The 27,057-nt window shown below is 28.4% G+C and overlaps 1 protein-coding gene across 1 annotated transcript; it reads right to left on the reverse strand.

The window, feature by feature from the left end:
• On the reverse strand, nt 1-25,541 carry LOC145831495 (uncharacterized). Its single transcript, XM_082938770.1, has 41 exons — nt 25,383-25,541; nt 24,910-24,993; nt 24,396-24,451; nt 23,946-24,069; nt 23,189-23,282; nt 21,927-21,976; nt 21,625-21,705; nt 21,023-21,132; nt 20,702-20,765; nt 20,192-20,311; nt 17,089-17,183; nt 16,913-16,988; nt 16,677-16,763; nt 16,176-16,296; nt 15,908-16,001; nt 15,615-15,750; nt 15,363-15,434; nt 14,924-15,154; nt 14,598-14,699; nt 14,229-14,371; nt 13,817-13,972; nt 13,265-13,429; nt 12,878-12,991; nt 12,392-12,490; nt 11,749-11,915; nt 11,309-11,374; nt 10,870-11,010; nt 10,479-10,631; nt 9,004-9,140; nt 7,487-7,616; nt 7,038-7,150; nt 6,660-6,726; nt 6,420-6,470; nt 5,753-5,892; nt 4,868-5,019; nt 4,364-4,492; nt 3,778-3,929; nt 3,330-3,443; nt 1,939-2,047; nt 1,573-1,634; nt 1-1,405 (listed from the first exon to the last, which is right to left on the reverse strand). Exons 1-41 carry the CDS (start codon nt 25,407-25,409, stop codon nt 1,269-1,271), a joined length of 4,521 nt encoding a protein of 1,506 aa, XP_082794896.1. The 5' UTR covers nt 25,410-25,541; the 3' UTR covers nt 1-1,268.
• Nucleotides 25,542-27,057: the final 1,516 nt, after the last annotated feature.

Below are 27,057 nucleotides of genomic sequence, written 5' to 3' on the forward strand. Positions count from 1 at the left end.
ATTTGGTAAAATTGTATATCATTCTGGTAAAAAACGTACAATTTAATATAACTAAAGGCACAAAAATTCATAAAGTACTTCACACAACAACATTGTAACAATTTTACTTAAGTTTTTGGTTAAATTTAGTATACATAGTTAGTATTTTTTTATTAAACTTTATGCTAATTCTGTGTACTCAAAATATAGAAAAACAATATAATAATAGTACTATTGCAACTCCAAAAGAGGTGTAAAATAAAATTAAAGAAGTATCAGCTTTAAAACATTTAAACAAATATAAAGCAAATTTAACTAAAGTTAGGCTTAAAAGAATCTAATATATATACATAATACATGATAAAACATGTCAGTAACCAGGAAATGCTGAGAAATCTGCTTTCAATAAGTAGTATAAAACTCAAAAATAGTAAGAAAATAAAAGAAACTCTTGCAATTTTTTTCGCTTTTTTATAAGTTATTTTTTACGCAAGCAAAAAACTAAAATATAAAGAAAAGAAGTTCAAATAAAACATAAAAAAAGTTCTTAAAATTAGAATAACATAAACCTAAAGCTTATTTATAAAATATTTTGCATCAATAAAATATCAAAAAGCACATTCAAAAATATATTTTAATATTATTTAACCAATAGAAAATATTTTAGAACATAGATTATGCAACAAAAATATTTTAACAGTTTAATAAATAGTTTAGGTAAATATATTTAAGCAGAATAGAAATAAGACAGGTTTTAAAATAAGATCCTTACAGTTTATGGTAAAAAAGAATAACATTTAATAATATTACACTAAACATCAAAACATTTTTTAACAGATATAACCATTTTTTTAATGCGGCACTAGGTTATACTTTGAGTTCTTTAATTTAAAGATTTTTTATTCATCTGCCTTAATCTAATTGAAAGTTTAGCCATGACCATGCACAACATTTTAGTTAGCTATAAAAAATAAAACTACCTTTCTAATTTACTGTTTATCAGAATTTTGAAAAATTAGCTATACCCATCTATGTGTTGATTTTTTATTTTAAATATATCTTTTTAGAACTACAACAAGAATTATTTAAACTATCCGTTTGCCACTCATACAATTTTCAAATAAAGTTTTTACACAACAACTATAGAATATTAAAAAACATCAAAAGTAGTCTACTTTAAGCATTAGCCAAAATAACACATATTTTTTATTTTCTGCATTACCATCAGGTACATTCGTTATGCCAAAAAAATATCAATATTAAACATTAAGGATAAAATAATTAATATTTTAAGGGGACGATCTCTTGGGGTCCTGGCACTCGCAGGACTTCAGCCTCTGAAACTTTCCTTCCACCTTGGGCACGAACTGTGGACACATTTCCGTGCAGCCCTGCTGGTGACCTTGGAGGCACGGGTGGAACTCGCCTAAAATTAATAAAAATGAACAAAAGTTAACAAAAAGTTAGTAAAATATGAAACAAGGGTGGTAATCCTTTTGTAGAGCAAATAGTAAATCACTTGGAATAAGTACAGTTAGATAAAGTAAAAGCAGCTAATTTCAGTTAAGATACGAAAATAAATAAATTACTCACCAGAGGGGAATAACCTTCCGTCGGCTTCACCTGGAGTTTTTACCCAGGCGTATGCGTCCAATCTGGAGAAAGTTAAAAACCCATAATTTTTATAATGTATGCGGATTTTTTTATCTTTTAAGAGAATATCTTTTTAAATTGACCATTTTTAACCAAACATGTATTACAAACATCTACGATTAAATATGGTAAAACACGTTTATTTTTTTTGTAAAAGAATAAGTGTTCAAACTTTACTTAACAGTTAACAACATATTTGTCAAAAAAGAAAGCTGTTCTACATTTAAGAAGTGTAAGTGTTTTAAAATTGTACCAAGCATAGTAAATCAAAGCTTTAATAATTTGAAACATTCATCTATAACTAACCCTTGTTCCCCATCTTCAGTCACACACTCGAAGTTCAAATCGTTTTCATAAATATAAGACTCTTCTGCATAGTCATCGTATGAAGGCACTGCGTTGTCACCATAGTCATCTGTATATCAATATTAACAATAAATAAATAAAAGAACAAGTTGTTGTGTTTTATTTATAATTATTAAATATAAAATTCTTCTGCATAATCATCGCAGGAGGGTACAACATTGTCACCATAATCGTCTGTATAAAAGTTTTAACAGAAGATAACTAAAATAATATTTAGTTTTTTTTTTAATTGTAAGATTTTTCTCTATTACCATCATAATCATCTAAGTTGAAATAAATAATTCTATTACTAATATATATTGTTTTAAATTTGTTAGTTTCAGATACAACAACTTCTTACAAGCTTCTGTAAATGCTTAATAACAAAAAAGGTTGTATTTAATTATATGATACTCATTCTTTATAAAATTTAAGTATTAAATTATAGTTTAATAGCTCTCACAAGTTTCTACTAAGATACTGTTTAAAGAATACATATTTTATATAACACGTTTTTATGTTAAATTTATTTTATGTTTGTTGCTAAAGCATCACAGCGCAACCACCTGCCCCCATTACAGCGCCCCTACTTATTACGTATATATGGATGGTATATCAACACTCTCAGTCCCTCCAATATTATATCCAAATCAAAAAAAAAACTTACACACATATACCCTAGACACATGCTATTTTTGTTAACATAAAACTAAAAATCTACAGCAACACAATCTGGTTTCATCACAGTACTCCTTATCCTAAACTACTTCATATAGGCACATATATATATATACTACACATATGCTCATGTAAAGCTTCACTATGTAATGCGATGTAATATTATCAATCATTAAAGTAACTTTCGACTGTTTCATAACTATATACTATTATACTTTCCACTGCACGTACCTCTTATGTAACACTTACCTAGTACTTACTTAGTTATTAATACTTTATAACTACTTATAATTTAAAGTAACACTCATCGGCGCCAACATGTGGTTTCATCCCTTATTAAGTGTATATGAATATATGTTTTGTGTAATGTTTACACATGAAACATATACCTCCTCCTCCCAAACTACTACAACTCACTTCAACAAACATTACTCTATACTATCTACATCAAACACAATTATAATATTTAAAACTAACACTCAACAGCGCCACCACCCAGTTCCATCACCGCGCCCCCCCCCCCCGGCGTTAAGTATGTATATATATATATTATTATTTGTTTATTAGAACTAACACGCAACAGCGCCACCACCCGGTTCCATCACCGCGCCCCCCCCCCCCCCCGGCGTTAAGTATGTATATATATATATTATTATTTGTTTATTAGAACTAACACGCAACAGCGCCACCACCCGGTTCCATCACCGCGCCTCCTCCCGCGTTACCTCCGCCTCCCATACTGTCTTCGGGGAAGCTCCAACGTTTCTTGCGCTTCTGGTAGTCGTAATCTGCAATATTGAAACATTTAAATTAAATTTTAGTTGTTTTATCGTAATCTGGTTAACTTGAATGATTAAAAATGGAAGTTGTTGCTTATGATAAGGGATTTCGACTTGTTTTGGTTAAAAATTTGATAAAAAAAAATCTAAAGATAGCTCGCATTTTTGATAATGGGGTAATTTTTTAACATGACACTAATTGAGATATGTAATTTATATTTAAGTTATATAATAAGCAACCACTAAAAGAACTTTTTAAATAGTTACAAAAAAAATCAAAGTTGGGTAAGATAAAGATAATGATTTGTTTTCATTTACTTAGCAACGTAGTAACTATGCGAACCTGGTTGTGGGGTCGCTTGTTCCGGGGACGCGATTGAAGCCCCTCCCTTGTGCTTGATGTGCTTCACCTTGGACCCCAGTCCCCACTGCGGTGTGGTTCCGTTCATGACGTAAGGTGGGTCGTACGTGCACGTGTTGATCTCTTCTAAGGACCTGAAAATAAACTAAAAATAACGAACAGAGATAAAAAATAACTTGATCAAGTAAATTTGAAAAATCAAAAAAAAAAGATTGTCGTGTTGATCTCTTCTAAAGACCTGAATATTACGAACAGAGATAACAAAATAACTTGACCGTGTAAATGTAAAAATTGAAAAAAAAATTGTCGTGTTGATTACTTCTAAAGACCTGAAAAAAAACGAACAGAGATAACAAAATAACTTGATCGTGTAAATGTGAAAATTGCAAAAAAAATTGTCGTGTTGATTACTTATAAAGACCTGAATAGAACAAAAAACAACTTGATCGTGTAAATGTGAAAAGTCAAAAAAAGATTATTTTTTGTTGACCTCTTTTAATGACATGTGAGTTGTTAGAACTGTTTTTATATTTGACTTTCAGCTAGTTTGAAATTTTCAAAAACTTACATATCAGACAGTTCTCCGCCGTTTCGTGACGTGTCAATGATGTAATGGAATCCAGTTTCACAAAACATGCTGTTTGCCAGCATCTCATTGTAGGTGGTGTTCACAAATGACCCCACATTAATTGAGAACCTTAAATTATGTAACAAAGTTAATTGAATTTTTTTTATTTATTTCATTGTAGATGGTGTTTACAAATGACCCAACGTTTAATTGAGAACCTTAAATTATGTAATAAAGTTATTTGAATTATTTTTATTTATTTCATTGTAGGTTGTGTTCACAAACGACCCAACGTTAATTGAGAACCTTAAATTATGTAACAAAGTTATTTGAGTCATTTTTATTTATTTCATTGTAGGTAGTGTTCAACTCCTACAGTACTCCTCAGTAAACTACAGTTTATTATGAAAGTAAATAGAAATTTAGATTTTGAAGGTTTTTTATTATATGAATGTTATAATATATATATATATATATATATATATATAATAGTATATACATTACCCTCGCATGGTGTCGGGCATTCTTTTGAGCAGGTCTGTCACGTGCTTGATGTTGACGTTCCACTGCAGGTACAAAGCGTTGCCCGCGTCCACGTAGATCCAAGATTTCGGGAACAGCATCGTCGCCATCTTGATCCGTTCCACGAACGCTATCTGTGTTATAAAAAAATAAGGACAGTTGTAAGAATTAGTTTGTTAGAATGTTTGTTTGTAAAAAGTAGCCGTTTAGTAGCTTTACAAACGCTATCTGTGTTATAAAGGATGTTGTCGGGAACAAATATTTAAACAACGCTTTAGACCAGGGATTTTTTTTCTTTTTTTAAATGGCCCCCTTAAAAGAAACTTATAAAGCTATGGCCCCTTCAACAAAATTACTCAGAAACTACCATAAAATCACCTAAGACTTTTTTTTTCTCTTTATCAGCAACTCCAGAATATCTAGTTTGAGTTTCAAATTATGACTTTATGACTTGAAAATTTTATGACTACTCAAATTTTTAAAATTACCCCCCTTTCGCCCCTTAACTAGTTATTTCCACCCGACTTACTAAAATCGCCCTTTTTTGGAAGCCCTGCTTTTAACTTTAACTCTCTAAACGAATACCATCTGCATTAGAAATATAAGTTCTTTCATGAAACGTCGAAGTCGATGACTAAATACTGTCAATGAAACTAGTATTATAAAGCATGAATTAATATGAACAGTAAAAAAGTTACAAAAAATTGTATGAACTATAAAAACAATGTAAAAATGTCAAATAGATTGCATAAAAATAACTTGATGCTCTACAATGTCGTAATTAGTAGCTAAATTAAATTTTTTACCAAGTTTAAATAAGTAATAATTAAACTTTTTTTTTTAAACCATCAGAAAGTACCAACAAACCTGATACTCAGCGTTGTGATAGTTCGTAGCTGAATTGAAAGTGTGCATCAGTAAGGCTGGTTCCAGCACAATCAGACTCGGAACGTCCGATAAATACTCGGCGAGCTCCTGAAGCCTTTCGTCGTATTCTTCCCAAGATTCTGTCGAACAACAAGTTGAATTAAGTGTGAGTTATGTTAATACTGTAACATTGTGGGGATTTTATGTAGATATTATTACTGTATTTAAAAGTTATAAAATATTAAAAATTGACGTGGGAACTTAAGGTAGTATAAACAAAGAAATATCCAAGTTGAACACTTCTTCCCACGAAATTCTTACCTATCAAATTAAACGGCTGATTTACAACTTTAAGTACAATTGATTAGTTAAGCGGTGCGTTTGAGTTCTTTTGAAATAATCTTAACTCGATATAATAGCCGTATACTGAAACAGTTTTACCTCAAAGTTTAATAAGTATAAATTATCTTTACATAAATATTAACAATTGATTTAAAAAACTACCAAAATCGTATTGTTAAATAAAAAAACACAGTCTCCATAAAAAGTTCACAGTCACAGTGGGGAGAACACTAATAACAATTATTCACCAGTTTAGAGCTATCTAGTTGTTTAAAACGGTTTTGCACCACGATGGTTATAAAAATAAATAATAATTTATACAAACCTAATCTCTCGTCCGGCATGTAGTGACCAGCATTACCGTCCATTTGTAAGCCTGCAAAAGTTTAAATGATAAATTAATAACAGTTATACAACATTTAAAATGATACTTAATATTGTTTTAGAACGATTTCAAAACTTTTAGAGGAATTTAAAATAAAAAAGTTAAGTTTACATTGTTATGTTACTCATTTATTTTAATACTGAATCTTTATACTTAATATTTTTTTAATAAATATCAAACCTGTTGAAGGATGCATAAAAACTGTGATGATCGGAATTTCATCCTCTTGACATGCAGTCTGTTTTACCTAAAAAATAATCATAATTTAAAAATTATGCAAGTATTGATTTTTAGTAACCCTTACTTACTTTTTTAAGTATGTAGCATTAGACAAACTAAAAAAGGCTATTTTAGTTTTTCAGTTTTGAGGAGATACAGGCTTCTAAGTACTTTACATAAATACATTGATAAACATGCATAAAATTAACAAATTAAAACATGTTTTCAACATTGAACCGTTATTAAATTTCTGCACGTTGACTTGGTAAATTAAAAGTTAATGGTTCCAAGATCAAATAAAAGTGTTAGTACACCTTTTTGGTTAAAAGTAAGTCTAACCTGTTGTATGGTGTAGAAATCGTCTTTCAGACCCAACACCCAGAAACTGTTCCTCGTGACTTCCAAGTTGGACCTGCTGTCGGGCAGTTTTGTCAGGGACAGGGGACTGTTGCCTGGAAACAAAGTTAAGTTGATTAAATCTTTGATGTTTACCCTTAAAGCGCTCTTATACTTACAGAAGGCGGTTTCACAAAATCAGCAAACATAAAAAAAGAGCTTGAATAGTAGTCACTCTTAAAATTGATAATTTTTTTTTTAACAAAAATTAACTTCTTAAGGTAAGTTTATATAAAATAACAAAGCTTTGAAGTTTTTATGTAAAACATAGAAAGCAGCCTATAAATAAAGTGAAATTTAACTTTTTATAAACAACTAAATTTCAAAACACTTCAAATAATGAGAAAATAAGATATTGTTCTTATTAACACGTTGTATAAAATAATTCTTACCTAATATGCCAGTATAGTCGTGAGGACAAACGAAATTTTCGGTCAAATTTCTAGTCGTGAAAGCTTGCACTAAAATAAGAACCGCACAGACAATTCTCAACAATAATTGCACATTTCTAAAGCAGGCAACCTGTAAAAATAATACAAACATAAGTTTTAACGTATGTTTAGAATCTAAAGGATTATTAGTTAAACTATTTTTATACAAAATTTAAAAAGAATTTCTACTGCTTTAAGCAAGCGAATTGTAGTGTGACAAAACATTTAAAAAAAGTCCAAAGCCTTTAGAAGAGTTAAGAAATATCTATTTACTATTATGTTTTTCGAGTTACTGTATTTGCTACAAAAGTGTCTCATTATATATTTAGTCGTTATTTTACGGTATATGTATGTAAGTATGAATCTGAAAAAATTTATTTATGAGTTTGTTTAATTTTTCGTAACTGTAATAAGTAGATTTACTAAAGCTTGACATGGTTATTTAAGATGTAAAATAATTAGTTTAATATTATTCTCACAACATAAGTTGCTAAGACTTTTTGTACTTGATTAATAATTCATGATGATGTCATAAAAAAGTTAAAAACTATTTAAATTTTTTCTAACAAGGATGACTAACTTTATTTTTGGCTTGTTGTTAACTATTTAAAACTTGTAAAGTTTCTAAAGCAACTGACCTTTTATATTAATACTTTTACGCTATAATTGGAACAATTTGTTAAAGCAACTTTTTAAATCGTAATTTGTACAAGATAAACCAATATCGAAACACCTTTTCTGAGAAAATTGTTAAAACTGTAAACGTAGTAATTTCACGCTTTTTTGTACAAAAATTGTTGTATCAGTTCAACAGTTTTATCAAATATGTAATCTACTGGTAAGATATTTTTAACACACTGTTATAGATAATTTTCATATATATTTTTATGCATGCAAAATTGCGATGATCATTATTTCTTGGTTTTTCTAAAAACACTTGTTGAACGAGTAACAGGTCATTAGCTGAAATATAATTTTTAAAGCTTATTAACGAACTTGACAAGTATTTTTTAATTCTGAAACACAATAGTTTAAAACGAAAATAGATGTAGTTTAGAGATTAATGTCGAAGCAACACTGTTGGTGTATTATAACACCTGCAGTAAAATTAATCCGGAATAGTATATAACTAAAGTTTTATAAACAATTGTGCAAAACTTTTAAAACAACTCAGCTTTCTTTAAAAGCAGGTAAACTAAAAAAATAGTATTTTTAGCTTTACAAACTGATAAGTTACAAAACTGCAATAAGACAATACATTTTGAATATTTTATGACGTTTTGGTTTATTTTAACTCTTTTAAAACAAGCTATGTTGTAGATTTTTTGATAACAAACCTAGAACTTTATCAATAAATATGTTTAAATATAACTTTCAAAAAATACATAAACAGCTTTAAACAAATACAACCAAAATATGATTTACATAGCAATACACTTTTTTTCCACTCTTTAAGATCAAATACTTTCACAACTAACCATAAGACCAGGAATCCTGACACGATACCAGCAATAAATAACCACAATCAGGTATGGTGTCATGTTGATAAGAGCCCAAGACATACCGATCATGTACATGTAGTAGTAGTAGAACTTCACATCAGTACCGATGATAGCTGTAGAAAATAATTAAATAGTTTAGTTTTTATAATATATATTTTTTGATATACATGTAGTGGTAGTAATAAAATTTAACATCTGTACCGATGATAGCTGTATAAAAGTGTAAGTAAATAGTTTAACTAGTATAATGAATTGTTAAACAAAATTTTTGTAACTATGAATTGTATAAATTAGTTAGTATACGTTTAATGTTAATGAATTTTATAAAAACCTTAAGTATTTAAGACGTTATAGTACGTGATAGAGCATCAAAAGGAGCTAGAGAGAAATTTACAGAATAAGTTAAGGAAATTTCATGAGTTTTGTTAAGTAAATGTGGTAGCAATAATTAAGTATCACATCAGTGCAAAAGATAACTGTGAGCTTAAAATACTATTTAAAGAGTTTATAAATAAAATAGTTTAAGTTTTGTTTCAGTAGTTTGGCTTTTGTAGTGTCAAAAATTGATAACATTTTCTTTGCTGATTTGATAATAAAAATGTATAAAATAAATATCACTGTTAGTTATATTAATATAAACTCTTTAAATACATAGCTTTCAGTATAAACTTTACATACACAAATCGCCAAAAAGTTCAATAAACAGAACTTAGCTTCAAAACACGGCAGTTATTTTTATTAAGTAAGTATTAGTTTTATTAGTAGTAGCTAACCGTACCACTACTACTAACTTCAGCTTAAACTTTACATACTTTATACAAACCGCAACAAAAAGTTCAATAAACAGAACAAAGCACCAAAACACGGCAGTTATTAGTAAGCGTTATTTTTATTAGTAGTAACTAATCGTACCACTAGCACTAGCGATAGCTGTAGGGTAAAAAAGCACGTAAAACTTTTAACTACTTACGAAGTTTAAAATTATCGTAAATAAATAAAACTATGTTTGTGGTTGTTAATCTGGTTGGAGAAGAAATTTTGAATTATGTGTATTGAGTACAACAGCAAACTATCGCTCAATATTATAAGATTCAGCTTCTTAAATTTTAAGAATGTGTGCAACGAAAGTAATAAAAGTAAACTTATAATAACTCACAAAGTATAATAGCATTTACGATGGTTGTTAGTATTATAATGAGCGTTCTGAAAGTCTTGTCGCAGATGTAAAAATGTATACTTATGTTTATAATAGGACAGCATAGACAATGATAGTCAACACATTAAAGAGTTTAATGGCTGAACTTAACAAGAACTTAGATCTCAATAAATTTGTAAGAACTGCTTATTTAACTAGATATAACACTAACCCAATATGATAGCATAGACAGTTGTGATCAACATAATAAAGTGAACATATAAAACATAAATAACATATATATGTAAAAACTCACCCAATATGATAGCGTATACGATAGTGATCAACATAATGAAGAACATAATGAAGTGAACATAGCAAGCTTTCAGATCTTCTTTCTGGAATCCAACATTGGATCCTTCATCGTCATCGTCTGTTTTTTTCTTTGTCGTTTTGAAAGTCAATTCACCTAAGATAGTATAATAAATATGTTGGTAATTGAATTAAATTACTATTTAATCTAGTAAATGTAGATTGAAATTATATAAAAGTATTATATAGCTTGATCAACATCTTGACTACTATGTATGTATATTCAATTGATTTTAAAAATAAGTTTACCCCTTAAAACCAATAAAACTTCAGAAAAATTACTTACATAATTTATATTTTTAAGCCTACTTTGTAACAAAATTATAAACATCAACCTTTTCCCTTCATCAATTTAGTACCGACGATTCTTCTAACACCGTTGAAATAAGTGAACCACAAATTAGTAGATGCCAGTTCTCCGTTCCACATGTCTTTTATACCGAACCCGGGTGGAGGGAAGAGAAGAAGCAAGTTACCTGAAAGGTATATTGATTACATTAATATACCTAATAAATAAATTAATTACATTAGGTTTATTAACTAAAACCAAAAAAATGAATAAAAAAATGAAAATAAGTTACCTAGTAAGTAGTTTATGGTATTAATTATTTTAAATGAAATTATTTATAATAGTAAGTTACCTAGCATATAGTATATTGATTTTATTAAATATGCAAATGAAAAGTATTTATATTAAAACAAGTTACCTAGCAGGTAGTATATAAATAGACTGTATTAACTTAAACTGTTTGTATTTATATTAAAACAAATTACCTAGCAGGTAGTAGATGAAGAAGGCGAAAGCAAACTCCAAACCGATCTTCGATACCGGCCATAAACCTGTGAGGAGTTACGATTTAGAAATAATAAACATATGTTCTTGTTATATCAAAAATATTATAATGCTGTATTATCTGGCTGAAATGTAAATTGTGAAGTACAACATATCAAAACCTCGAGCACTTTAAGGATTGCTTCCACAGTAGGCAAAACCATGAGTAAGTTTGAAATTAAATTTTAAAGTAGTACTCAGGCCCGTTTAACTATAAAATATATTTTTGTTCATATTAAACTAAACAACCATCATCGCCAAACAGTTATATTTGAAAAAAATAAGTGAAACAGTAAATAAAAATCTTGTCAGTCAACTATGAAAAATAACAGCTAAAACAATTCAGCACAGAATCTTATTTAGCTACATGAAAAATACAAACCGAAGAAAATAGCCCAGGCGGGTACGAGCTGGAAGAAGGGAATTGAGAGGGAGGCGCAGAAGTAGTTGAAACCGCAAGAAGAGTAGAAGACGCGCTGGGACAAGGACAACCCGCTCTGCATGAGGGGGAACTCGTCCAAGAAAATCTGGAGGTTTCCTTTGCACCATCTGAGATGAAACAGTTATTTGCTAATGTTTTTTAGTAAGGTATTGAAGTTGATTTATACATACGTATATGTTTATTATTTTTTTATATATACTTCCTTAAAAAACTAGAAAAAGAATTCTAGAAGGTTGTCTTTACATCACCTCGAAAGGTAAACTATTAATTCTACAATGAAGTTTTAGAATTAAAATATCAAGCTTTCTACGTCTTTAAGTTTAGTTTTAATACATATTATTATTTTTTAAATAGATCCAAAAACAAACTTATAGTAAGGACATCTAAAAGCATAAATGCTGGTAAGACCATATAAAAATACCTGATAACTACTTTTTGGATATTTTAAACTTTTGCAGTAAAAAGCGTTTGTTAAAAACAAGCAAGTAACTCACCTAGATCTCTGCTTGAAGATCTCAGTGAGTTCATGAGAAGATTGTATACTTTACAAATACGTATTTCTATATATATTTTAAATACTCACCTTGATCTCTGCTTGAAGATCTCAGTAAGTTCGTGAGGAGATTGGCCGACAGCAAGGACTTCGTGATGGTAAGCCACACCCCATCCCATTGTGCACAACCTGATTGATAAAAACAAAAGCTTAAATGTAATATACAACTGTGACAACCTGATTTAAAATATTGTAATATTATAAATAAAGCATTGTAATTATATGTATAAAAATATACATTTAACATCTTACAGTGCGCAACCTTACATAGTAAAACTTTGTTTAAAACATATGTTTCATTGTGTACAACCTGACAAAAATATTGTGACATTGTAAATAAAACATTCTATAAGGCAAAGTATGATAAATTACTGTAAGAATGCAAACTGAAAAGAAGTTCTTGATTTTTTTTAATAACCTACAAAAGAATCAATGACAGTTGTGAAAGTAAAACTGTTTTACATACCTAATATTTAATTTACTTGAAAACAATGCGAAAGAAATTCCAATTCTTACCTGAGCGACAGTAAAGTGTCTTCAGTGAGGCATCCTACAGGGAAATAACCGACATCTTTCAATGCATCAGCTCTTACTGTGAAGTTGGTTCCGCAACAGTTGACAGCTGACCATCTATTGACACATCATAAAACATTATTTTTTAATTTAATTTTTTCATACACTTAAGCTATTTTATAAAACATCTAAATTCAAATTTGATAATTAAAAAAAAAATTTTTAACCAAATTATTAAGTAAGGGTTCGATATGATGAAAGAAGTCACGTTCAAGTAATTTCAATAATCGTTTTTTACAATTGCAGTATAATGTTCATATAAGCGTCTGATGATGCAGATCTTGTTTAAAGCAGCTTTGCCAGTATACTAAACTATTTTAAGCCTCTTACCTGTCCAACGAAGGCTCGATACGATGGAAGAAGGACACATTCAAATGGTCCCAAACATCTTCATCGGGGTTTACGTTGTAGAAGAACTGTGGGGTCTGCACCAACCCAAGGGGTCTCGTCCTCTTTTCGCTGAACACAGGCAATACTTGCAACAGGTAGTTTCGCCTACGAGGAATCTTATTATTTGATAATTAATTCTAGACGTGTAAAGTTTTGTTTGAAAATAGGTAAGTTTTGTTTAGCTATATCTTTTCTTTTGTTTCTATTGGTTAATTAAAAAGTCTAAGATAGCCAAGCTTCATTGTTAATAAAAGTTATGTTTTTCTTTGACAGCCAGGACATAATATAAAAATGTATTTATCAGGTGCAAGGTCAGAGTTAAAATTAACAAAAATGAAGTAGTTAAAAATTTATATTTGCATGTAATTATACTGTTTAGATTAAAAATAATATATATATATAAACCCAAAAAAATCAGCATCAAAGATGATGACGCATTCCTCCTTAACATATACATACAAATAATTTAATTATTAATAAAACAATACTCACCTAGGCATGAAATCAGCATCGAAGATGATGACACACTCTTTCTCAGCATACGCGTCATCAAACACGTAATGAAGGGTGTGATTGATGTTTCCGGCTTTGGCGTGGTGAGGCACTCCCGGTAGCTTCGGTCTGGCTACGTAGTGCAAAAATACTCGTCTGTTGGTAGTATTGTTTCAGTTATGGATGCAAATAAAATAACAAAACAGCAAAATTTTAATTTCATACGATTGATATTAAAATTTATTGTTTTTACGTAACTGATATGCCATCGTTTGTTTAAGAACATTAAACGGTTTTAAAGTACCAGCCTAAGTAACAAGTATACACTTTAGAGCTATAAAGCCTTGAAGCAAACAAAACAAGTTTTAAACAAAATAAAACTAAAACTTAGAAAATGCTTGTTTGGACTGACCGCTTGGTTCTCTTGGAAAGCACCCAGTTTTCAAGGACTTCTCTCTTACCGTCATCAAGTACGTACACGTGGATGTGAAAGTTTGGCGGGAGATCCATGTGAACGATCTCGTGAATAGTTCCTGCTACCACCTCAAGAGGTTCCTACATTTGTGGGAATTTTATTAATTGTGCATCAGTTATTAAAAACTTTGCAAGAGAATTGTGTTATAGAACTTTGATGTTACTACTTCATTCATAACATTACCTCTATCGCATAAGCGCTATTTAAAAACTGCTTAAAAATGTTTTTACTTTTAGTGAAATGCAACTTTCAGGCAAACAACAGACTTTAGTAACAATTTTTACGACTTAATTTAGGCTAACTTACCTTGTATGTAGGAACCATGATCCTGGCTGTGTGGAATCTGATCCTCAGGTAAGCGTCATCTGCTGGAGGCTCTCTCGATACCCATCTCCATAAACACATTCCCTGAATTTAGATAAATAACATTAATAATTTATTTAGTTAAGTTTTAAAGACAACGTTACAAAAAATATTTTAGATGTTGGTGAACATACAGTTCTAAAATTTTATGATAAACATTTTAGTTTTAAAATTTATTTAAAAAGTTAAAAAAGATTTGATGACGCAGAAAATAACTAATTTCTTATGATTTTATTTATTTTCCCTTCTATTTTATAACTAAGTCTCACCTGCATAATAAGCGAAGGAGCAGTAATAATCTCAAGCACGGCCACAACGATACAATAAATCCTGTTCAGCCCGGGAGCATCCAATGTGTAGTTGATCCTGACATAAACGTAAGCAAGGAAGGATATTATGTACATTATGTACACGAACTGGTAGAAGTAGTTGTTGCCCTTCCAACGGATCTGGGGGACGGGGATCGAGGTTTCGGGGGCTGGCGTGTCGTCGTCTATGAACTGGAAAGAGGTGATATTAAATAGTATGATGAAAGTTTAATTTTAATGTTTGATAATATTGATATACATTTTAACTAAATAGTATCGTTATTTTAGCGATACTTGGGATAAAAGTCTCATTGTATGTGTCTTCTTGATAAAGTTAAATATTGTAAATGTATTTCGCTGAGATATTCTATTATGAAAATATAAATAAATTCAAACAAACCTCTTCAAAGTCATCCCAATGGTCCTCGGCGTCAGATCCCAACATCAAATAATCGTCTTCACCAACTTCCACCTGAAATATAATAAATAGTTATTATAACAACCCTCAATAAATAATTTCTTAATAAACAAAACATTGATATTAGTTCAGCTATTTAAGTACAAAAATATTCTATCCAGCCATCATTATGTCTTACACCTACCTGATACATTTACAATAAAGCAGCAAAGTAATTATCAAAGCTGTTCCAACCTGCTCCCTGGGCAAGTAGTCCCTCTTCATCTGCGGGGGTTTTTCTCTCACCGAAGGGGGTTTTTGTATAACCGTGACGTCACTGTTTACCGTTGACGGGTGAGTGTCGATCTCGATTGGTTCCGCTTCTCTTCTCCTAAGTAGTATAAATATAAGCAACTATGCAAAAATACAAGTATAAAAACTTATTTATTTGTTTCGGTTTAAAAAAAAACAAAGTAAAATGTTTGTCGATCTCAATCAATTCTACGTATTTCCACCTGAAGTAATTAAATTGTTAAAAATAAAACTACCTTCGAATATTTGGCGGTTGTCTCGACTGATTTGTTATTGTTGATTGGTCACGAGATGGAATGGAAGGATACGATTGGTCAGTCATTGTTGAATCTGCAAAAATACTTTCAGTTCAAATAACTTGATATTTAACTAGTTCCACACAGTAGTTTGTTTAACAGAACTTCTACCAAATAATTTTAATGCCTAAACAAACAAGCTTATGGTGTATCACAAGTTGACTATACTAGTTGCTTATATAAGTAAAGATAAAAACGAAAACTTTACCAGTAGCGAGTAATTGTCCGTTCTTAGCTCTTGTTCCTGGCCTCACACTTGGTCTCGTGAGTCCCCTGACTCCGCCGTCATGGAACCCGTACGGGGGCACGTCACCACTGCGGGTTTGTAACTGGAAGAAAATATCAAGTTAGAATACTTAACTATTGCATTGAGAACATTTTTAAAGGTAGAATTATTTAAAGTGGTAGTATTGCAAATTGATACTTGGCTATTTGCACGTATGAAACTTTAAAACTCTCTATATTTACTTTAGCTTTGAGTCTTTAAAAAGTTATACTTACAACATTATTTAGTGCACAACTGTTATCAAAATAAACCAAAATAAAAGTATAAAGTGAAAGTACATTGTCATATATACGCGAAGAGATGTTTAAAAATTATTTTTTGTACTCATCCTTTTTAAATATATACTTAAGTGTTAAAGTAAGACCACTTATTGTAACTTGATCCTTAATTCTTTCGGTATGAAAATTTTATTGATAAACTAACCCTTCCTCTACTAGTCTGGCTTCTCGGATCATAATTCTTTTTTATTTCACCGACATGGCTCTGTACTTTGCTTACAGCGTCTGTTACCTATGAATAAATGACAGATGTTTAGTAAAGCTCGTAGAATAATTTGTATAGGTTTATAGTTAAGTTATAATTGCAAATAAATATCATTGGTTTAGCCGTCTATAACAATTTCTATACAGATTTATCTTAATAAAAGTTAGTATTCTTACCTGTCTTTGACAATCTTCTAATCTTTTACTGAAAAAAGTTGCCATTTCTTCCATATCTGCATTGTCCTGGCCCTCTCTGAAATTAAAAAAATATTGATAAGTGTCAGTTATAATAAAGATATAGAATCACATGTGTAAATGAAAATAAAAACTATTAATAAATAAGAAACAATTACCTGAAATGAGTAAGACCCCTTTTTATTTGTTCTTTCAAATTTTCAATTTCATCTCTAACAGCAACAAGACCGCTCTCCGTTGCTAGGGAGGTGCTCTGTTGGTATATAAAAATTTTACAATATATTAATTATTTCAAGTTATCAGTGTTCTTGTCACTGCATTTGAATAAATAAACAAAATTGCTATACTAACGAGAACTCTAGTCGGGATTTATGATTCCCTCGTTACTTTAAATTTTGAAAACGCGTTTAGAGTGTTAATTATTTAAAATTCTTTGCTGATTATAATTGTTTTAAAACTAATCTTTGGGAAAATATAAGATATTAACAAAATTGTGAATTTTATTAAACTAAAATTCTAAGTAGATAAGTTGTTTTTATATTAACAGAAGTAGAATAAGTTTTTTTTAGCTTTGCAAGTTATAGATAAATGGCTGTAAAATGCAAACTTAGAAGTTTTTCATTCCAAAACTAACTTTAAATACAATATTTTTAGCGCTATATAAGTTCAGGTCAGAAGTATTAGTAAAACGCTTTCAAAGTTTCATAAGTTAAATAGAACTTTAAATACACTACTTGTGAATTTAAATACACATTTTTAAATTTCAGTTTTTAGGTGTGATTAGATCAAATGTTTAAAGTACGATTAAATCATCAATCATACTGTGGTTAAAAAAAGTATCGGTTTTTGTGGTAAAGTATATCCAATGGGCAATTTAATGGTTTTTATATTTGTTGTCTGTGCGTATATATTACTTTAAAACGTGATGAATGTTTTTTATTTTCCATTAATGTCTATAATACAATCAAGCATTTAGCTTTTTTAATAAAATCTTTTTTACACTATACTCAGTTTATTAATTAGTACATAACTATAATAGTTTGTGAAACTTTTTTTTTTAACTTTAAAAATAGGATTTTTATCAAGCTGCTTTTCTAAAGCTAAAAAATTGTTTTATTTAATTGAAAAGTGCTAAAACCCTAAAGGCAAAATTTGTTTTATTCTGGGTACGCTTCAATGCTACTAATATTACTTTCAATGAATTATGATTAGTAATAAATTTATTATGAAAGCTGCTGAAACTTGTTTTATTATACTGAAAAATAGGATTTATATTAAATAGTATTTTAAGTGCTGTTGTTTAAACAAATCAAACTTAATCAAAACCATGTACAAATATAGTTTTATTAGTTTGAATAATTCTTAAAAGCCTTAACGACAAAATTGAAATCATAAACGCTTCAATATTACAACTAATAATTTCATTTCGTACTGTTCGCTGTTTGTTTATAACAATCGACTCTTACTTTGAGCCAAGATATTTTTGTAAATAAACAATTGTACATTTGGAATAGATGTATACCAAATTACTAATAAAGTAGATACTTAAACTTAATACGATTGAAACAGCATTTGGTAGCAAGACAAATTTTTTCAATTACAAGTAAACACTTCATTTCACTACGTGTAGTTTAAACTTTTTAAATTTAAAGTAGATAAACAAACGGTACAAAACGTAATACAATCAAAAAGTGAGAAATTATAATTGAAAATAATGTTATTTCTGTTTTTTTTAAATTTATTCTTAAACTTCTAGTTAAGTTTTAACTAGTCCAAACTTGTAAACTTTTCTTAGTAAAACACAAATTGTACAAATTTCACTTATATATTATATATGATAAGCCTATGGTTTATTTTAACTCGTAATACAACAGTATAAAGATTAATTTAACAGTTCCTAGTAGCGCTTCTTGAAATAACTTCGTGTGAATTGCTTCAGGCAGTAAACTTGAATTATAAAAATTATGTGATTAGTATTAGCCAATCATAGGGTGTTATTTGTTTATAATGATAAGGACTTGACTTTGACTTTGATGTATAATGAAGCTAATTTGTAAACGATAATACAAAAAAAATATATTAAAAGAGTCAGTACGTGGAAATACTGTTAAAGAAAATTGAAATACTTACAGCTTAAAAAAAAACAAAGTTAATTGACAGCATATACTTTTATTAACACATAACTAATGTCTATTCATATCAAAAAGATTTTCTTCATAGCTTCAACATAAGTTTATCGAAGTGTTTACATCTCAGAAAAATTTTCATCTAAGTTGGAAATGTAGTTTTACTTGGAAATTTTATAAACTTACATAAGCTTTATTACTAAAATAGAAGAATTTCGTGGTTTTCATAAAAATAATCTCGTGTTTAAGCTTCATTATAAAGTTTGAAACTAAGCTTATCCGAAAAAATAAATGTTTTGATTTCATTATGACGTAGATTTAAGATTGGTGCATATTTTTGAGCTAATTTGTGGTTATAACTTTAATGAAACTATAAGGTCAATGTAGGCTTTCAAAGGCTTGAAACAATCTTTTAGGTTTAAAAGGATAAGTTTTATAAAATTAACAATTGTTTTGTTGTCCGGTACATTTTGCAAAGCATACATTTAGTGATTAATCAGACTTAAGTATTATATATTTTAACTCGTTTTCGTTGCATCTTAAAAGTAAGCGTTATTTAATCGAGCAAATATCAGTATACTACTAATTGCATTCTATAGATGATGGTATGACAGATATAAACTACTGGAAGTCGAAAAGACTTAAGTTATAATTAAAACTACTTTTAACATACTTTAGCCTTGAACTTGACATATATGACTGATTATTTAAAGTTATGAATCACTTGATTAAAAGCATGCATATAATGCTTGAACAATATAATGTGTTAAGTTATAGTGATATGTAGTTACTTTAGTCGGTTTGAAAATTTCAAATAAAACTTACACATTTTAGCTTACTGCTTGGCACAGATGTTATTAGTTATATTATTAAAACTATTAAGTAGTACAAGCAATCTCACGTAATGCTTTCAAATAAAACTAACAGATTTCAGTCTAGAACTAGCCACAGATTGATGCAGTTGCTGATACTAACCAATAACAACACAAAGTAACTAGTCTTGCGTAATACTTGTACTATATAACAATAAAAAAAATATTTCAATCACTACTAGAAACACTTGACTCATTATATGTTGTATGATAGATGAAACAGTTTATATTTATCGATAGTATGAACTTAAACTGCTACTTACAGATTTCAATCTTGAACTGGGCACAGATGACTGGTTTGATGTAATTGCTGACAAAACTCCAGCTCTGTTACTCGGACGCAAACCTGGTCCATTTGAAGGTTGCTGTTGGCCTACTTGCGACTGAAAACAATAAATACTTGTTATAACATTTAGTTTTAAAAGTTGTTAGTTATCACTGTACAACTTTTAAATTTTAAATTTTGGTTTACTTGAGACTGCATATAAGAGAAAAACAAATTAGAAAACTGTTGATGAATTACTCATGTTTAAACTATTGCCTTTTTATAATGTTGTGTGCGTTTTCCAAGAGTGAAAATAATACAAACATTTATGTTTATTTCTTAATTAAAGTTTTCGATTAAAAATGCTAAGGTAAAAGCCTTATTACTTATTTTGAAATACTTTTAATTTGCTGACGTAACAATGCCGAACACTTTTGTAAAGCATTAGTCGAATATCGAACAAATAATGTACTGATTAGTTAAAAATTTGTAACAAAAAAAAACTAACCCTCTTTCCTTTGATAATATCACCAACAACAGTGTCTGTTCTTCGTTTAATATCATCAAGTTTTCTGTTAATTTTTAAGTTTATCAGCATTTGAAAAATAAGTTTGTTTTCAGTGGTAGTTTAACAAAAGACGATTAGTTTAGATTAACATGTATGTACTGTGATAAAAAAGGATTTTATTTTTAGTAAAAATGATCAAAAGAACATAAAATTGTTTTACTGTGTTTTTATTTTTGTAAGCACAAGGAACAACTTAAAATATTCAAAGATTCAACTATTTAAAACTACATGTAAATTTAAATAATAAAATAAAACAATTACTTGTTGAAGTAGTTAGCGAGATCTGCCAAGTCTGGTGTTTCATCGGCTGTTAGTGTGGCATCGGTAGTGTCTGTTGTATCTGTGTACCCTGATGTTAGTCTGTTCATACTCTGTAGAAATATAAATTAAATTAAAATATACTATTAGTCTATGTTGTGTCAGTTGTATCAGTGTACCCTGATGTTAGTCTGTTCATACTCTGTAGAAATATAAATTAAATTAAAATATACTATTAGTCTATGTTGTGTCAGTTGTATCAGTGTACCCTGATGTTAGTCTGTTCATACTCTGTATAAATGTTAAGTTAATTAAAATATATCATTAAAATCAACTGTGTCTATAGTATCAATGTATCCTGAAGTTATTCTGTACATACTTTGTACAAATAAGAAATCATTTGTATAAGAGTGTTAAAATCATATTTATTATTTTTGTGTATTGTACCATTGTGTTCAGCAATGAACCTATGTATTTTAATTGAGGTTAGCATGTACTTGCTACTAAAACTAGCCTGTTAAATCCGTGAACTTCTAAAAATGCTCTTGATACTTTAGAAAAAGGTAAAAAAGAATTAATTCTATAAAAAACTAAGTAAAACTTACGTCAGTCGTATCAGTGAAAAACGTAGTTCCACTCGTTCTAGTCGGCATTGTGGAATTAGACGTTTGTCCTTGAAGGTATTTCTGTTTAAAAAGACAATAAATAAACAAACAACATAAATTAGACAATAGTAATGTATATATATATGTATACTTCATGCTCATAAAGTTAGATTTAGATTAAGTTAAACAACACAGATTAAACAACACTGTTTTAAATTTTATGTCCTGCAGGTGTTGTAAATTAAAAGTTTAGGTTTACAACAAATAAAACATTTAAAAAAATCAATTGCAAACTTTTTTACCGGTTTCGGCGGTCTTTTTGGAAATCTTGACTGGTAATCCTCTTGTGAGTCTAAAGAAAATTAACATGATCAATGTTTTATTTTATAACTTGTTTAAAAATAAGTTGCGTTTTTCTAAACGATTTTTTAATAGTTTAACTTTTTTTTTTACGCTTGAAAGCTTTAAATGACCAGTACTTTCTTTTTTTAGTCTACGTATGACTTCAAACATTTAAATTCAAATAAACAAAAAGATTGATAGTCCCACGCTATTAAAATTATATTTATTTTTTACATCAATGTTTAACGTCACTGATCATCAGATTACAGGATAGATTATGCTGCAAGATAAATATTTATTTAATGATAATATTCGAACTTGTTTAAACTAAAGCTTGTACTTTTGTCAGTTTTTCATTTATGATAAAGTAATTTCACGTAAATAAGTTGTTGTATTTTTAGGTAAAAAACCAATAAATTTTATTAGTTTAATAATCTAAGCATAGTTTGCAATAGTGAAAAACTTCTAAACTTTAACCAGTAACTGAAACTCAATTAAGGGTAAAAACTATTAAGGATCAATAATAAACTGAAAAAGATTAATAGTTTACCTATGATCGTATCAAAGAAAGTTGGAAAGGTTAGCAACAAATTTATTGCAAAGCAAACACTGTTATAGAGTGCTAAGTGATAATGAGCCTTTTCAAAAGTATCCCATTCAGACCAACCATAACTAAACTTACTATAACTAGTTGTGCTAGGTTATATTGCATATTTCTACAATTTATGTAAATACTAACTATTATAAAAATATTTGTTAAAACTTACCATAACTACTTGTGCTATACATAGTGGAACGTTTTGATTGTTTAACTTACTAAAGTTTTTGTGAATTCATTTGATTTTATTAAACTTACCATAACTGCTTGTGCTATACATGCTGTAATGTTCTGATCATTTATTACAACTTATTATCTAAATAAATCAATATATCTTTTTTTTTTACTCACCATAACTACTTGTGCTATACATGCTTGAATGTTCTAACCATTTACTATAACATGTTGTCTAAATAATTCAATATATCTTTTTTTTTTACTCACCATAACTACTCGTGCTGTACATAGTGGAACGCTTTTGTTATTTAACTTACTAAAATTTTGTGAATTCAATATATCTTTTTTTTACTCACCATAACTACTTGTGCTATACATGCTTGAGTGTTCTGATCATTTATTATAACTTATTATTAAAATAATTCAATATATCTTTTTTTTACTCACCATAACTGCTCGTGCTATACATGCTGGAGTGTTCTGATCCTGTAGTGCCTCTGGATGGATCATCAGTTACTTGCTGCGGATATTTGTGTGACATCTGCATTTAAAAAATATTATATTATTTGTTAATGTCAGTAACTGTATAAAATAAATAACTACAGCAAATAAGTCTTAAGCAAAACAAAACTAATTTCATTTGATATAAAGAACTTGAGATTAAAATGTTCAAACATATAATATACTTGCCCATCAATAAGATATATTTTACATTACAAAAAAGGGTATTAAAACGTATTTAGCAATTAAAATAAAACAACACATATTAATTACTGAGAAAAGAATAATATCCTGATCGAGTTTAAGTTTTGAAAACTTTTCAAAACAAGTTATTAAATGCAGTTATACTTGATGTATCATAATAAAACTTTTTTTTGATGTGTTAATAAATTACATTAACAACTTACCTGATAGGGAGGTTAGTAAAAAAACATAGAATCAATAACATTGATTTAGCCGTTTATCAATTGAAAGTGTAAAAAGTTAAAGAAAGTACTAGTGAAACAATTTGTTCATTTTTTCAAAGACAGCAAAAACAATATTGTATTTTTTACAATATTTTTATTAATAAATAACATTAAATCCAATATACATATATAAAAAAATTAACATTAATTATCTTTGATAGAACTGTTTTTTGAAGTAAGTCTGCAAATAACAGATTTTAAGTGTTTTTTTAAGTTAGTGAATAGTAACTACTTACCTGATAGGGCGGAGGCCTCCTGTAGTTTTGGTCGCTCTCCATCGAGGACATCATGTTGGATGAAGGAAGAGTCGAAGCGAAGTTTTGCGACGGGTATCCTCTCTGACCACGTGGGTAAGATGATCTGTTGGTAGGAGTTAAATACTTTTTGCTTACATTTTATAAGGTTGAGTCTGAATGTGCACTTGATTTTGTTGTTTAAATATAAAAATTTGTGGACTTAGTCTACGGAGGAATATCTTAAAATAAGCAATTAAGTAAATTTACTTATGTAGGTAATCGGAAATAAGTAATATTTAGATAGTTATAAACATTTTTTAACATTGTATATACTAATTCTGACGTCATAACACGTCGCCTTCTGTTATGGTTCTGAACTTGATAAGTATGTTATTCCTTATGACTTTTTAAGCTAGTAAAAACAAATAGTAAGTTATAAAAATAGATCACCTGTCTGTATCTTGGCTTGTAAAGTGAAAATGATCCGGTTCGTAAGACTGGTTTCTCTGTAAAAATTAAAAAATAGTATAAAAAAATAACAAAAGTTTGAATCTTTTATTTAATACAAGTTTCTTTACTTATATTTATTGAACTATTAGAAAAACCAGAACTTTTGATTAAGAAATATGTTTCTAAATTGTAACGTGATATATGTTATATAAACAAGCTCATGAATCTAAAGAATTTTTGTTTCATCGAAAATATTTTAAACGCTTTACACAATATTTTGTAATGTCCGTCGTTTTTTATTATTATTTTATTATTGAATTATGGAGGGAAAAAAGTTGGAATAATGTTTATGTTTTTTGTTTTTATAATAAAAATAAAGTATTTAAAAAACCTAGTTATATATATATATATATATAAACAGGTTAAAAACTAGGTTAGAAAATGAATATATAATAACGACAAAACTTAAATTGCTGAAGTAAATGAACTACTTTAAGTCGATAAATCAACTAACAGATGTGTTGTATTGAGGTGGTTTTGGCGGGTATTGGTTTCGGGAAAAACCCTCAGGTTTCGGGGGTCTTCTGTACCCTGGAAGCTGTAGAAAAATAATATGACTTGCGTTAGAAATAAAAGAATAAATATTAATAAACAGTTTTGTGAGTCTTAAGATATAGTTTTGTAAAACAAAACAACAGTTTTAGTTTTGTTAATTATTTCAAACATGAAATAAGTGCTAAACTATGGAATCAGTTTAAATTTTAAAAGTTTTTTTGATATTTCGAAGTATAAGTTATTTAAACGGAAACTAGAAAAAATTTAACTTGAAAAAAAAGTTATAGTGATAAATGTTTAAAGTTAATAAACGAAAATAATTTGTTTAACTTATTTAATATTAACAACATTACGCAAAAACATTGGTTGTAAAAAATTTTAATATGTTTTTTATAAATATAGCGTTTATAGTGTTTAATGTTTTATCATTACCTCATTTTGTCGGTTCGGTCGACTCATTTTTTTACTTTCCTGTTTTGAACTTCTTTTGATAATTTTAAAAACGAATTAAAAGGAATTGTCAAAAGAAATGACTTTCCTTTATTCCTCGTTTAGTTGTTTTAGAATTTAGAAAATAATATTTCTAGTAACTTAACCTGTACAAAACTTTATTAGATAAAATATTCAAAGCTACTTGCTAGAATTTAAACAAAAATTAAACTAAACAAGAAATTAAATTATAAAAAAATAAAATAATGTTGCATATACTTCAACACAAACATATCTTAAACTTTGTTTTGTTATTTAGTAATTTTAAACTTTAACTATTTTAAATTTAGTAATTAAGGTCAATATAGAAAACTAAAACTTCAAAACAGCAAAAATACAAAGTAATTTTGTTGTACTAAAAAAATCAACTTAATGTTTAAGCAAGCACATACAAATTAGAGTTGCTAAATAAAAAAAAAACATTTAAATCAACTTATCGTGCGTAACATATTGAAACTAAAACAAAAAGTAACAAACTAAATAGTAAACAAAAACAATTAAAACTTCAACAATACATATTGTTTAACTTTATAAAAAAAGTCAAACTAATTGACATAAATTTAATATACTAACTAAATTCGTTAAAACATAAACCAACAAAGTATAAGCTAATCAAACATTCTCTAACAAGATATAAACAAGTTTACTTGAGAATAAAAAGATAACAGAATTTAAAAAAAAATAACTTATCAAACAAGACAAACTCGAAAAGTTTTTCTTAAACTACTTTGAGCGAAATCAAAAAATAAACAAAAAGACGTAACATTTGACAGCTACAAACTTATGAAACACATTTCAACAATTAAATATACAAACTACTTGCAAAAAAGAAATCTAACAAATAAAACTTTTAGTTAAAGAAAACCAAACTATTTTAAACTAAGGTAAAATAAATAGTTAGATAAAACTATATTATTGCAATCTTCCAATAGCTGCAACTAGTGTGACTTTGCAAAAAAGCTAAAATTACTTTGTTGATCTATAAAAAATTGACATAAATCATTTAATATTGAACAACAAACGTTCTGAAGCTAACACTTAATTAAAACTCAAAAACAATAAAAAGTAAGAAAGTTGTATAAGTATTCAAACAGTTGTACAAATAACGACATGTAGTTCACATTACATGCAATTTATAAACAATAAAAAATACAAACTGACAAAAGTTTTCCAGCAATTGTTTAAGAAACGATATGTAGCTCGTATTACATGTAATTTGGTAAGTTGTGATGTGTTTGTTTTGCCTGGGGTTATTTGACTTCGTACTACTGTAATTTCTCTACTGATCAAAAATTTTCTTCATACTCTCTCGTATAACTAGTAGCATGAATTAAAAACATTCAGAAAACACAAATATAAGAAAAAAAAAATATTTGATTTGTGTATTTGTTCGAGTAGTTTTGTGCACAAATGTTTTTTTTTTACTATAAAAGTATGTGAAAATATTAAAAAAAAACAAAACGATTATGTACTTAGTCTGTAAATTTGTTAGTTTGTATTTTTTGTTATGTATTGATTCCAATAATTTCAAAACTGTAACATAACTATAAGCTAAATAATTGATATATTGTTATTTTCTCGTATAAAAATATACTAATTTATGATAATTAAATTGAAT

The sequence above is a fragment of the Thalia democratica genome, chromosome 3 (genome assembly GCF_965202585.1).
Source record: "Thalia democratica chromosome 3, ktThaDemo2.hap1.1, whole genome shotgun sequence".
In the NCBI taxonomy this organism is placed as follows: Eukaryota; Metazoa; Chordata; class Thaliacea; order Salpida; family Salpidae; genus Thalia; species Thalia democratica.

Excerpts from the sequence above, each read along its gene's own strand:
- LOC145831495 (XM_082938770.1), bottom strand. The coding sequence starts at position 25,409 with ATGAGTCGACCGAACCGACAAAATGAG. Across the intron at positions 16,297-16,676 it reads GCCAGACTAGTAGAGGAAGG|TTACAAACCCGCAGTGGTGA; the intron begins GTTAGTTTATCA and ends ATTTTCTTCCAG. Across the intron at positions 15,751-15,907 it reads CAACCGCCAAATATTCGAAG|GAGAAGAGAAGCGGAACCAA; the intron begins GTAGTTTTATTT and ends TATACTACTTAG.